Raw genomic sequence first — 14,864 nt, 5'->3', positions numbered from 1 at the left:
AAATAAGAATTAGTAAGAAATAAATAAACACTATCAAATTTTAAATTCATTCTTCCTGCTTTTATGGAAAAAGAACTTATTGGCAGAGAAATAAAGAATAAATTGAAATTTCATAAAACTCAATTTGAATTAATCCAGGCAAAGTCAATTAATAATACTCAAATAAGAACTTTTTTGTTTTGTCAAGTCGTTGAAGATACATACTACGTGAGAATACATTCAAGGTAGCAAATCTTAGGAATATATATATTATAATTTTGGAATGTATAGTTCAATAAGAAAAATACATTTATGTTATCTAAGATTTATGTGTAGTTTTTGCGTGCATATTATGTATATTTACAAAAAATTACACAATATTTGTCAGGGAGTTTCCTTGTTTGATAAGAATCTTACTACCTTTTACTTCTTTATTATCTCTACTATTGTTTTAAATATTTTTTGTCCTTATTTAGTTATTTTTGAACTCCTAAATATTAGGTAATAATTAAAATTTTACTTGATTTTAAAATTCTAAATATTAAGAAAAGTAACTTAAATTACATATTTATCTAATGCAAAACTTATTTTTAAAGGGTAAAAAAGGCTAATGACATTTCACTAAAGACATTCATACTTTTAATATAGTATAGATAATTTAGAACCCAATAACTTAAAATGCTTAAAATTTTAAACCTATAAACTTGAAATACTAGCCCCGCCTATGAACCAAATATATATCTAAACACTAATCTTAGTTTCCTGGTTAAAACTCCCTTAATTCATCCAAATCTATATCCAAATAGTAACTCAGTTAAAACTCCGAGAAGCAGATGAAGTGCAACAGAGACGAAAAAGATACAGATAAAAGTACAACAGAAACCGCCAACAGTTAAAAACAGTGACATACACAAGTACTTTCATCAGTCATTCAATTGACCTAACTACTAACCTATCTTTTCAAAACAAAAAACTAAAACCATATCTTCATATATATATTCCACAGTCTCCATTTCCAATAATCAATTTCATCCTCCAAAAAAATGTCCTCAAATTCCCAATTTCTATTCAAAACCCTCATCTTACTCTTCATTTTCCCATTGGTCAACTCTCGTTCTATAAAGTCAACGTTTCATAAAACTACAGAGCTCGACGAATCATTAACATATCTATGGCCTTTGCCTTCTCAATTCACTTTCGGAAACGATACGCTTACTGTTGATCCCAATTTGTCAATTGTTTTTACTGGCAATGGTGTTGGGTCTGTTATTGTTAAAGAAGCGTTTGAGAGATACAAAAAGATTATTTTCAAGCATGGTTCTAAGTCTGGTGAATTTTTTGATGTTACTCAGCTTACTGTCATTGTTCATTCCGATAACGACGAGGTAATTTTATTTTTCGAAAATAGTTACTTATTTGTTTATCTTATTGTTGGGATGAGTATTGTGTTGAATTATGTGAACTGTGTCATCTAAAAAATATATGATTTTTATGGATGTTAGATGGACTAATAGTGTAAAGATTCAGTGAATTTTTAGCATGTTACTTACCATTTTTACCCGATTACCAATTAATGCATATCTAGAATTTACCTGATTGTGGAAATGTTTTTTACACCTAAATAGAGCTTAACTCTCTTTGTATCTATTTATGTTTGCAATACGACATTCTGTATGGCCTAATACTTCAATTTTGAACCTTTATTATGATATTATGTTGAATTGTGTGAACCACCTTATTTAAATTAGAAGTGATTTATGTTGGTGATTTGAATCGCGTTATTTCATTTTCCAGCTGCAACTTGGTGTTGATGAGAGCTATTCGTTATTGGTGACGAAGAGCAATGAGCATTCGATTATCGGGGAAGTCTCGATTGAGGTAAAGTTACAGTTGAGTAATGTTAATAACACTAAGGTCATGGAACTCTTCTTCATTTTTTCAGTTGCATACACATGTTTCATAACCAATATCAACATTTGAATAAATGAATAAATTACTATAGCGTGTCACCACTTGGGGCAAGGTGTATCCCCCTGCATTTCTTGTTCAATCTAATTTGAGCTATAAGTTCTTTTATGCTAAAACCCTTTTTCTGCCCACAAGCTCTTATAGGAAGTAGAACTAGATCAAAATCTCCGTTGAATTTAAAGAATGCATCTAATGCTTAGGATGTAGAGAATGATTCACCCACTCTACTTCAAAACATACATTCATCTCAAATGTATCTGGAGAATCCGAAGAGAAGTTTATGCTGAAAGAAAATTAGTAGGTAGAGATATAAGGAGTCGGAAGAATGTGGAGTAATACAACACCAACAACAACATACCCATTACCCAGTATAATCCCACAGGTGAGGTCTGGGAAGGGTAATGTGTACGCAGACCTTACCCTTACCTGGAGAGGTAGAGAGGCTATTTCCGATAGACCCTCAACTCAAGAAAAGACGGAAAGGAAGAAAAGGGAAGAAGAAGAAGAAGAAAGAGGAGGGAGAAAGAAAGAAGAGGGAGACAAAAGGCGATAAGGAAAAAGAGGAGAAAAAGTAGCATCAGATATTAACAAGCAGGGAGCAACAATTTGAGTAACATCAAATAGTAACAATCACGGAGCAACAATTCCAGTAGCAATTTTAAAAAACAATGGACGTGGGTGCTAAGTACCAGATATAATAACAAACGAGAAGGAAGTAACTTTCAACCAACAACAAGAATAATACTAGTACTACTGGTAAACCTAGGAGAAACTCACAATTACCTGTCAACCCACCACCTTAATCCTCGACCTCCACACCTTCCTATCGCTAGTCATGTTCTCGGTTAGGTGTAAAGAGTGATAAAGGCAGAAGAAGAACTTACGTTGTATTGATTATAAGGTTGGCTTTATATAGCCAAGTGTAGTACATAAAAGCTGTGAATAATGTAACAAATTAGAGAGAATCTAGGATACAGAGAAACCTATGTGAATAACAATCCTAAACAAAAGGAATCTGATAAGCACCAAAAGAGATATTAAAAAACAGAATAACAAAGAGTCATATACAGAAGGAGATAACTTACTACTATTGTTATTAAGGTGAAGCACCGACATGTCCTACCTAATCACCTCTCCCGAATACTTCTTTGGCCTACTCTTGCCCTTTCTCAAGCCCGCCATGGTCAACCTCTCACACCTCCTGGAAGAGGAAGATTAATATATCATGTGTCCAGGAGAGTAGATGGGGGTACGAAGGCTCGGGATGTTAATGGGTATAAGCTTTGGTATTCGAGGGGTGTTGGAGGCAAGAACGGGGTAGGTATTTTAGTTGATAAGGATCTCAGGTAGTTAGTGGTAGATGTCAGGAGGGTGAATGATAGGTTGTTGATTATTAAGCTAGTGGTTAATGGGTTCACTTTTAACGTGATTAGTGCTTACGCGCCTCAAACGGGACTGAGCGAGGTCAAAAGGCGCTTCTGGGAGGATTTGGACGAGGTTGTGTGTGGTATCCCGCAGTTCGAGAAGATTTTCATATGGGGTGACTTTAATGGTCATGTTGGGGAGATGACTAAGGGTTATGACGAGGTGCATGGCGGGTTCAGTTTTGGGGTTAGGAACGAGGGCGGTACTTCGTTGTTGGAGTTTGCTAAAACTTTTGACTTGGTGCTAGCTAACACGGGTTTTAAGAAGAGGGAGGAACACTTGGTCACTTTCCGGAATAGGGTTGCCAAGACTCAGATTGATTATCTTCTCCTCAAGAGAGGTGATAAGGGCCTTTGTACGGATTGCAAGGTTATCCCGAGTGAGTGTCTGTCGACGCAGCATATGCCCTTGGTAATGGACTTGAAGGTCAAGGGAGCAAGGAAGAAGACAGCGGTGTATGACCAACCTAAGATCAGGTGGGGAGCCTTGACTAAGGGAAAGGCTCAGGAGTTGGGGGAGAAGTTGTTGGCTATAGGGCCTGGAGTAGTAGTGGGGACGCGAGTAGTATGTGGACCACGACAACGAACTGCATTAGGAAAGCTGCTAGGGAGGTGTTAAGGGTCTCGAATGGTTACTCGGGTGGCCACAAAGGGGACTGGTAGTGGAATGGGGAGGTCTAAGGAAAAGTGGAAGCTAAGAAAGCGACGTATTTGAAGCTAGTGGGGAGCACGGATGAAGAAGAGCAGAGGTCGTATAGGGAGTGTTATAAGAAGGCAAGGAAAGAGGCGAAGCTCGCGGTCACGGCGGCTAAGACTGCAGCTTTTGAAAGATTGTATGAGGATCTTGGGGAAAGGAGGGGATAGGAAGTTGTACAAGTTAGCCAAGATTAGGGAGAGGAAGGCTCGGGGCCTGGATCGAGTGAGGTGCTTCAAAGACGAAGATGGTAAGGTATTGGTGGAAGAGGCGTGTATCAGGCATAGATGGCAAGAGTACTTCCATAGTCTCTTGAACGAGGAAGGGGATAGGAACATCGTGCTGGGTGAATTGGAGAACTCAGAGAGTCGGAGAGATTTTGGGTTTTGTAAGCGTATTAAGTGTGAGGAGGTTGATATGGCAATACGGAAGATACCTTATCAAAAAAAAAAAATGGCAATACGGAAGATGAGCAGGGCGACTGGGCCTGACGAGATCCCGGTGGAATTTTGAAAATAAGCGGGTAGGGTAGGTGTGGAGTGGCTTACTAGCTTGTTTAACGTCATTTTCAAGACGAAGAAGATGCCCGAAGATTGGAGGTGGAGTTTGATGATTCCGTTGTACAAAAACAAAGGTGATATCCAGAACTGCAACAACCAGTGTTGTAAATAGCGCTCGCCTCACTATGAAGGTTTGGGATAGGGTGGTGGAGAAGAGAGTGAGGACAAGTGTATCTATCTCTGAGAACCAGTTCGGATTTATGCCGGGACGGTTAACTACAGAAGCTATTCATTCTGTGAGATGATTGGTGGAGCAGTATAGGGAGTGGAAAAATGACTTGCACATGGTGTTTTAAATAATGGGGTTTAAATTAAAAAACATAAGCATTTGTAGTTCTTATTGTTTTTCACCCCAAGTGAAAGATAAAATTCTATGCTTTATTAAAACTTTCTAGTATTCTTTCTTCTTTCCTATCGATATATTCTTCTTATGGTCGCATTGCTACTCTTTCTCTTATCTTTGGAGAACTTTGGTCATAACTCTTGCTCTAGCTCCTGATAATAAACTTAGCGTATTTTATCATCTCTTTTGTTTATCTCTGATAGCTTAGTTAACTAGCTAGTTATATCCGTAGTGTTAACCCACTTATCAAGAAAAAGAAAAAAGAAAAAGTCTTGTCGTCATCACTTACCCTGCGTTTGACCATTACATAATGAGGGTGCTAGAGTGTACATTCTTTAGTTGGAGTCCTACACCTAGAAGTGCATGAATAATTTTTTGTCAATACTGCAGGCAAATTCTGTTTATGGTGCACTAAGAGGACTTGAGGTACGTACGTTGGATGAACATGATTATGAATTGGTTTATCTTTGTGGCATCAGGGAATTAATGACTGTTAGTTTCATATGCTTACCGATAACAAAAAGTTCAAACTCTCTTCTGCAGACAATGAGTCAGTTATGTATTTTTGATTATGGGGTTAAAACAGTGCAAATTCACAAGGCTCCATGGTTTATTCAAGACAAGCCAAGATTTGCATATCGCGGGCTTCTGCTAGGTAAGATCCAATCTTTCATGCTTTAAACTGATCCATGTAATTCTTGACTTGGTGGTCATCTAATATGTAACTGGTTATACTTCTGAGAATGAGTCAAAACATATGGACATTGCTTTCTGTAGATACACTAACTGATCTACTTGTTGTATTGCTGAATTGTTGTGCAGATACGTCAAGGCACTATTTGCCAATTGAAATTATCAAGCAAATTATTGAATCCATGTCCTACGCTAAACTTGTAAGTTGGTGAATCCTATTTTTCTGACCCAGTTTTGAATTGGGTGGTTCTGCTTTTCTGATATTGCTGATTGGAATCAGTAGAATGTTCTTCATTGGCACATCATAGATGAAGAGTCATTTCCTCTAGAAGTGCCTTCATATCCAAACTTGTGGAAAGGGTCATATACAAAGTGGGAACGCTACACTGTCGAGGATGCTTATGAAATTGTTGAGTAAGAATTTCCCCCCGGCTTAGCTAATTTACAGTCTTTTTGGTATGAAGGATCTTCCCCCAAAACTTCTTCAATAACCTTGAACACAGGAAGTGATTTTTTTTTTTATTTCCTATATGTTTTGGACAAAGGCATGAGCATTTATTCCGTATTTCTTATAGAAGAAAGAAAAAAAATTAAAGGGTGGTGACTGGAGGTGTTAAAATCTTCATCTCAAGTGGCTGTTAGTAAACCAAATATAGTATCCTAGACAATTGTTCATATGGCTTTAGAGAGGCCAATTTTGTGAAGTACTCATATCACACTGGATCCAAATTCTAGTTTGATCAGGATTTGGTAGTTGGTTTTGGGGGGGGGGGGGGGTTATTGTGTTGGTGAATTGATCCACATTGTATTTGGTTGATCCTCTCATGCCGAAAGATTAGAACGGTCTGGAGTCGTCCCTTTTGGTTATTCGCATTACATTCCATTTTATCCAAACCAAATATTGGAGTACTACTAAATCTAACGCTTAGCTTTAGTCAAAAAGTTTATATTGAGATCTAGTTCAACACGTCAAAAGGATCATTTTGTACCATCTAGAGTATAGGTTAAAAGTATCCAATTAGTTGGGAAACTTTCATAAACGTTGCAAGCTTGCAAACTGGTGTTGAATTGAATGAGTACTATGAACTTAAAGTTGCAAGCTTATCCTTTCATTTAAAGACGGTCAAAAAAAGGTTGTTTCTCATACCATCCCAGAAGAGCCATAGCGTAAAGGGTGCTCTGGCCTGTTACTTGTAATCTGGAGGCCGATGAGAGAAGTTTACTGAATAAACTACCAATGGATTAATGTAACATTTCAAATCTGAATCGGACACAAACTTTAGCAACCTTCCACCCGTCGAAAAGAAAAGGAAAGGGCGGTAGAGAGAGGGTGGAGAGTGCAAGGAATAAGTGCTGGCAACATTGATTATTTAATTTTAATACGTAGGCTCTTATTCAAATTGTTTCTGGGTATTGTTAAAGCTTCCAGGAAAAATTGAAACAATTCTTTGTTCCTAGAACTATGATAATCTGTTATGTTATTATTTGTTTCAGTTGTTTGTTCTGTTTTTGCTTCTCATCAGATGTTCCTATATTAGAAACTGATGCTGACAGAGTTCTCCTTGTTTCTTGTCTTCATGATGTCTTATCAAATTGAAGCTTTGCTAAGATGAGAGGTATGTGACATCTTTGAAGTCTATGCAAATGTTTCATTACCTCATCTTTAAAAGCTTTTTGATTGTTGGTTAATGCAATGCGGCTGCACTTTTCTTGATAAGTTAATAGAATGAGTATTTTGTCCTTTTCTAAACCGCAATATTACCTGCACAGGTATCAATGTTATGGCAGAAGTCGATGTTCCAGGTCATGCAGAATCATGGTAAGTGCTTTAGAGAATTGGTGTTTCCCTCGTACTATTTTGGGTCTATTGATCTTCTTTTTAGCAAACTATGGATCTTTGAGATTTTGAATTGCTGCTGCTTTGCCTTAATTGCTCTTTAACTCTTATCTGACTAAATCTCCTTCAGGTTTTAAACTAAGTCGGCCAGTATGGTTTTTCTTGGTATTGCATTAAGATATCAGTGCTTAGGCAAAAAGCACAAAAACATTGAGATATGTATAGTGGAAGAGTTTTTCCTGTGTATTGAGATCTTTACTTTTCAACAACAACAACGACCCAGTATAATCCCACGTGTGGGGTCTGGAGAGGGTAGTGTGTACGCAGACCTTACCCCTACCTCTGGGTAGAGAGGCTGTTTCCGAAAGACCCTCGGCACAAGGAGATGTAGAAGAGGCGAGATCTTTACTTTTCAGATCAGTCATATTTGTTCACCATTCCAACAGTCAAACTATGATTTTTGAAATAAAGGAAGGTGCCCTGCTTTTTTTTGAAAGCGAAATGTTAAACGAAAATAAAGAGAAAAGACAGAAAGAAATATAGAAGAATCTGATATTTGCATGGGGAAAGTAGTTGTACCTCTAAGCAGAACAGAGATACCAGGGAATAAACACTTCGCCTAATTCTTTTGAATCCCAGTCCTCCCTCCTAACTAAGAAGCTTAAAACCACTAAAAGAACTTGGTTGATAAACATACATTGGAAAAGATATTGACAGAATGGTCCATGGAGAATATTCCAGATGAGCTTTGTCTTGTTAGTTTTGCCAGGACATTTTTGGTGGTAATAATGTTTTGCCAAAAAAGATGTAAAATTTAAGTTAGAATATTATAAGGAATATGAATATTTTCTTATTCAGTATAGGTCATCAGTCCCTTTAGTTGTGTTATAAATTTATTTCATGTCTCAATTTGGTTTTATTCACTATGCAGGGGTGTAGGGTACCCTGATCTTTGGCCTTCTCCATCTTGTAAAGAGCCACTAGATGTCTCAAAAAACTACACTTTTGATGCCATTGCTGGCATCCTGGCAGGTTAGTTCGGAAGGTTTCTCTTGAAGAATTCTCCCATTTTTTCAGGAGTTATGTAATTGCATATCTTCCCCTATTTGATGTAGCTATGAAGGGTATATTTTCCCTATGTACTGATATTTGATTGGATTTATCATTATCTTTTATTAGAGCCTATTTATTAGTTAGAGATAATCTTTTCTTATAGTTAGACTTTGAAGATAGGGCCTCGTGTACTTTGTCTCTGGGGCAATTGTAGGACACATGATAATTGATTTGAGTATCACATGATCTTCTCTCTTTAACTCCTGCTTCTTGCCCTCTTCTCCTTTCTTTTCCCCTCTCTCATTCTCTCTCCCCCCACTTTTGTCTACTCTCTTATTCTTTGGTCTCATTCCCTTTCTCTTTCTTTCCGTCTGTGTCTTCTCTATCTCTTATCCTTCTCTCTTTGTCACCTTTCTCATTTCTTTCCTTGCCTTTCTCCCTTTCTGTATGACATCTCTATCTCTTTCGCTATGTACCTTGTATCCTGGAATATTTTATTTGTTAGCACCCTCTATTCTTATCCGTCAAAATGTTTCACTTAGTTGTACGCGGATCCGAATCTCGTAGTAAAACATAGCTATTTGGAGCACCTAGTTGATGGATTTCATGATTACAGCTTACACGCTTGAAAAAAAAACTTTATCGGGACTTATCACACTTCGCAAAAACTTGAAAATGAAGATCAGTTTCCTTTTCAGTTTTGTGGCACCCCTTTCGTTGTCCGAAATTACCAATTATTTATTTATTTATTTTTTTAATATTTTTTTGCAGACATGAGGAAGATTTTTCCATTTGAGCTGTTCCACTTAGGTGGTGACGAGGTCAACACAAGTTAGTATCCTTTCGATATATTTGCAGAAATTTCCTTATGTTTTGCTGCTTTACTAATTTTAGCTAATTTCTTTTGAGCAAAAGGAATAGAAAACGATTATCTGTATATCCACAAATGTCAAGTCAAGATAACTCATTTCGTCAGAGTCAAAATTGTGAAGATTTAGGAATCATTGGTCTAGAAGTATACTGAAATTCTTCGTAAGGGTAATCTTTTAGAGAGAGCACACTTTTAATTCATGTAATTATGTCTTCGTAAGGGTTAAACTACTATGTCTCTTCTCTCAACACAATAAATTATGTAGAATGCATGAACTAGACAACAGTGCTGTTTTTCTTTTTTCTTTCTATTTGTGGGTATTGAAGACATAATTACATGAATTAAAAGTGTGCTCTCTCTAAAAGATTTTGGATGAGATGGTCACACCTTTCAGCTTGGTACTAGAGCAGGCAGAGGTCGTAGGTTTGAGTCTCACCGCCATATATTATCAAAAATAATTTCCACGTGCTTTGGCCCATGAAAAAGAAGTAGGTTCGCACGTGCGGAGGCATACTGAAGATATAATTAAGTAAACAAAAGTGTGCTCTCTCTAAAAGCTTAAGCTTTTAGATGAGATGGTCACACATCTCCCAACAGTGGGGAAGCAAAAGAAGAAGAGACCTCTAGAATAGAATTTAGATGCTGCAAGTACATAGTGATAGCCACTCATGGGCATGTCGTGGCAGCCTATCCTTCATTTGAGAGTCCCAGAACTTTCAGTGCTGTATCATGTTATAATTTGTGTTTCCGGAACTTCTTTTCTGTGGATCATGTCATCCATAAGACTGATAACTTAGGATTTCTTCTTTCATTAGCACTGCAAATATTTTTTTCCCTTTCTTCTAGGCTGCTATCAAACATTTGATGGTGATATGCTTTATATTAGTTGTTAAGAAGAAAATATATTAACATCTTTTGATCACTTTTCTTTTGACGGTGGCTTTTGTCCATTTTCTCTTGTTAAAAAAGAACTCTCACTATATGCATATCTTTCTCGCCATGCATGCACTCACACACATGAAAAGAATTTTTGTTTATTGGCATTTTTTTGTGGTTGGATGTCATGACCAACTGCCCACTCCGTTCCAGCTCTCCCAGAAAAGGATGGGAGGAATGATTAAAAAGAAGTATTGAAAGCTGTTATTTTTTGCAGCTTGTTGGACAACTACGCCACACATCAAGCAATGGTAACCTCTCTCTTCTTATGTCCTTTCTGAAGTTCCAAAAAATGATGCACTTAGTGTTTCAGTCGTGGACTTATATCAGGAAGCTGAAAATCTCGAGTGATTATAGGGACTCCTATGTTTACAAATATGCATCTTATGTTTCACACATTTATATTACGTATGGAGACCAAGCTGTAGTTGAAATGTCATCCGTTTTTATACCAATAAAAGGCTGTTGGAGTAATTATTCACTATGTATGTAGTGTTATTATGGTATTTTGTGTTTTAGATTTAGATGACTTCTTCCTTTGTTGAAAACATGCCCAGTGGCATCTCTTTAATTATGTAAGCTATCTTGATTTTTTCTCTGCAGTGCTGTTCATACCCTCATTCTGTTTGCAGGCTTCAAGATCATAATATGACTTCGAAGGATGCGTATGAGTATTTTGTACTCAGAGCTCAAGAAATAGCTATATCACATAGCTGGACACCTGTTAACTGGTAATTTCGCTTATAAATGCTCTCCTCTATCACAAATAAAGGGCCCTGTTATACTTGTTAATTCATGTTTTTCTTCATTATCAGTTGCAACTTACAAAAGGAATGATGAAGATAAACTAAATAATGGTTAAAAAAATTAGCTACAATAAAATCAGTGAAGATATTGCTGGACTGTGGTTCCTTTGAACTTAATGAAGTAAGATACAGTCCTGTGGGTTATCTCCTTTGTGCGACTTGGCAAAGGTATTAAAATTAGAGTTGAAAATATGTGTTGCAAATATATTAATTGAAGGACATGTCGGGCCCTTTATTTAGTTTCTTGTACTTTAGATTTATTAGGAGATGCCAATAAGTAAAGAGAGACCGATGTGACGCTTTCTGTTTTATAATGCATACTAAAAGTTTGTTTTCTAGAGAAGTATTTGCTTAATTCAAAAACAATCACGAGCATTTATTTCGGGTTTAAGACAGCCATTTGTTTTTTCTTCTTCTAATGTATGACATGGTGTGTGAATTTATTATTGTAGGGAAGAAACCTTCAATACGTTTCCGTCTAAACTTAACCCGCAGACTGTGGTGCATAACTGGTGAGGATCAATCTACTGGTTATATGATGGGGCTTTTTTGGTTAATATGCAACCATCTGAATATCTTGTTAATGTAGGTTACGTGGTGATGTTTGTCAAAAGGCAGTTGCAAAAGGTTTTAGATGCATTTATAGCAATCAGGGGTTTTGGTATCTGGACCACCTAGATGTCCCTTGGGATAAAGTCTATTACACGGAGCCGCTGGAAGGAATAAAGAGTATTTCCGCGCAAAAACTTGTCCTTGGAGGTGAAGCGTGTATGTGGGGTGAAACCGCAGATGCTTCAGATGTTCAACAAACCATATGGCCACGGGCTGCAGCTGTAGCAGGTATTCTCTTGGATGTGTTGGATTACATGGGACTTATTTTAGTTCAACTATGTTGCATATCACGAATATATAGTGTTCTACTACGTTTGCTCCCTTTCAAGGTCTCAAGTTCGAAACCCACTGGGTGCAAACAATTTCTGAGGGCCATCGGATTGTGTAAAACCTGAATTAACCGTGGTGCACTTGCGGGAAACTCCTTGCCGAGGGCCTGTGCACCCCCGGGATTAGTCGGGGCTCAAAGAGACTCGGACACCCGGTGCAAAATCAAAAAAAAAAATAGTGTTCTACAACCTTAGTTGTGATGGTAATTCCTCAAAGGAGCGTTTGGCCAAAGTGGCAGACGTATGGCATCTTCTTTTCTGAAACCAATACCTTTTTTTTTCTTTTCATTTTGGTATTGACATCTTTGCTTCACTAGACCGGCTAAGAAACAGTGCTCAATCATGCTTGATACCGGGTCTTCCACTTAGTATTTTGCTGTCATATTTTTGGTGTTCTTTCTCCAGAAGAAATTTCAATCTTACTATTGGTACTGCTTTGTGTTTACTTCCAGAACGGTTGTGGAGCGACAAGGAGGCCACATCTTCAACAAATACTACGTCAGCTGCATTGCAAAGGTTAGAATACTTTCGATGCCTCTTGACGAGGCGTGGGGTTCCAGCTGCTCCAGTTACCAATTTTTATGCTCGACGCCCTCCAATAGGGCCAGGATCATGTTATGAACAATAACTTGTGTTGTATCATCAAGTGTGATCCGTGTTCTGGAACTGGTAAGTTTGTGAACTAGTAAATCTTGTCATCTTTGGCGCTGCTGTATAGTCTCCAGGGCTTAGGAAGGATTCTACTTTGAGATTGTCTGTCAGTTACTCTCTAGTTCTTGGGCTCTTCACTGTAATTTTATAGTGGTTTGTTAATGTGAATAAGAGAAAAATGGATGATCTTTGCAAGACTTCCATGCTTATAGACTTGGGATTTGACATTATTTCGCCTCAGGTATTACATTCAAACTTGTAATTTCATATTCTTGGTTCATTCCTTTCCTATTTTCATATATTACGCTAAAAGTAACAACAACAATATACACAATATATTCCCACAATGTGAGGTCAGGTCTGGAGAGAGTAATGTGTACTCAGACCTCAGGAAAAACATTTTTCAGGTTACGCAAAACGTAAATCTCCATAATTTGCTACTGGATTATTCAAACAATCCATTTCAAAAATTTGGAACATAAAGGTTTGCTATTTATTCTGTTTTCTTTTTTCTTTTCTTTATTTTTGGTGGGTTGAGGGGAGATAAGGGGATAAGAGAGCTGGAAAGAAAGAAGATTTTTTTAATAAGCGTAGTGTCCTGATCAATTTTCACATATTTCGACTATTTTACCAAGTATAGGCTTAGGTATTGGGTAACTGAAATAAACATAAATTGTAGCTCCCCAATTTTGACTTAACATGTGTACTAACCAACTATGGAAGAAATTTTGCGGACAAAAAGGGTTCTAGAATTGGCAGTGACAGTGACCTACTGACCTTAGAATACTGCATGCTATAAGTCATTGGGATTATAGCATAGAAAATGACAGCATAAAAAGAACAAAATTGACTAAACAATCTTATTGAAAGCATTAGTGGAGTTAAATCTGGAAAAGAGTCGTGGTTAAGAGATAAAGAGTGTATACATTATTGACATAGCAGGTCATTAGACAAGACATTTGAATTGAATATTCCAATTCCCCTTCTGACTTAAGTCAAACAATCAAACACTACTAGATACGTATCCGCATTAGTGTAAATGTAAGACATGTATCTTGCATATAAGCTTTAATCACTTGGCAATGGTTAAGTAATAATACATTTTCTCTTTAATTGTGACTTTTTATATTTAAATTATTCGGTTTGGTGCCGAACCAAGCGGGCGGAAGGGGTGCATTCTTTCGCTGTAAAATTATACTGTATTAGGTCAAAATTATTTTTTATGTATATATAGTAGATATTGAATTCCCTTGATTTTCTCATGTGTTTACATCTTTATAGTTTGAACCTTCTTACTAAAATTTCTGGCTCCGCTACTAATAAAACTCATGTGCAAATAATTATTCCACGGCAGATACAACATACGATTGCATCTGTTGTCTATTGTATGTACTATAAATACATTTATATAGTTGAATAAAATTTAAAATTTGCATCGCACCCGCTGTTATAAAAGAGTAGTTGATGCAATAATACTACACATCCATTTACAATAAAATCCTAAATCTTTACTAAACTTGTTTTTGTTATAAAATAAAAACAGTTTAGTAAAACATGAACAAAAAATAGAGATATAGAGAAGGAAGAGATTTTTTTCTTCAATTGGGTGTCTTTTCCTATCTATTATAAGGCATTTATATAGGCATGAAAAGTGAAGAATCACTATTGTAAATGTGTCATTGAACATGTCATTAATCATTTGAGGAAAAAATCATGGAGGAAGATCATGGGGAAGGTTATGGAATTACAATCATAACTCCATAAATATTAGAGTAGTGTGGTTATGGAGATAATGGAGAAGGTACATTGACATCCACTATCTCAAACTATTCACAACACCCCCCTTGGATGTCCATGTAATTTACTAGAAAAAGTACGTAGTTATATGTAATACGCATTACTAGTTACCTCGTTAAAAACCTTATCAGAAAAACCCAGTGGGACAAAATCTTGGTTAAGGAAAAGAGAGTGCAGCGCGTAGTTACTCCCCCTGAAGAAATCATCACTTAATGTCTCGAAGACGGCGCATTCCAATCTTGTATATCAGCTTTTCAAATGTTGAGGTTGGTAATGCTTTAGTAAACAGATCAGCCAAATTATCACTTGAA

At 36.8% G+C, this 14,864-nt stretch overlaps 1 protein-coding gene across 1 annotated transcript; it reads left to right on the top strand.

The window, feature by feature from the left end:
• The first annotated feature begins 924 nt into the window (after window positions 1–924).
• LOC107821265 (beta-hexosaminidase 1) lies at window positions 925–13,040 on the top strand. Its single transcript, XM_016647691.2, has 15 exons — window positions 925–1,364; window positions 1,774–1,857; window positions 5,359–5,394; window positions 5,512–5,623; window positions 5,791–5,861; window positions 5,945–6,075; window positions 7,261–7,277; window positions 7,432–7,480; window positions 8,430–8,530; window positions 9,323–9,382; window positions 10,576–10,609; window positions 10,991–11,089; window positions 11,617–11,676; window positions 11,754–12,004; window positions 12,558–13,040. The coding sequence occupies exons 1-15, from the start codon at window positions 1,023–1,025 to the stop codon at window positions 12,731–12,733; spliced, it is 1,623 nt and encodes a 540-aa protein (XP_016503177.1). The 5' UTR covers window positions 925–1,022; the 3' UTR covers window positions 12,734–13,040.
• Window positions 13,041–14,864: the final 1,824 nt, after the last annotated feature.

This window comes from Nicotiana tabacum, chromosome 13 (genome assembly GCF_000715075.1).
Source record: "Nicotiana tabacum cultivar K326 chromosome 13, ASM71507v2, whole genome shotgun sequence".
NCBI classification, from domain to species: domain Eukaryota; kingdom Viridiplantae; phylum Streptophyta; class Magnoliopsida; order Solanales; family Solanaceae; genus Nicotiana; species Nicotiana tabacum.
This window is presented reverse-complemented; position numbering and strand designations above follow the sequence as displayed.

Excerpts from the sequence above, each read along its gene's own strand:
- LOC107821265 (XM_016647691.2), top strand. The coding sequence starts at position 1,023 with ATGTCCTCAAATTCCCAATTTCTATTCAAAACCCTCATCTTACTCTTC. Across the intron at positions 5,862-5,944 it reads CCATGTCCTACGCTAAACTT|AATGTTCTTCATTGGCACAT; the intron begins GTAAGTTGGTGA and ends TGGAATCAGTAG. Across the intron at positions 10,610-10,990 it reads ACGCCACACATCAAGCAATG|GCTTCAAGATCATAATATGA; the intron begins GTAACCTCTCTC and ends TTCTGTTTGCAG.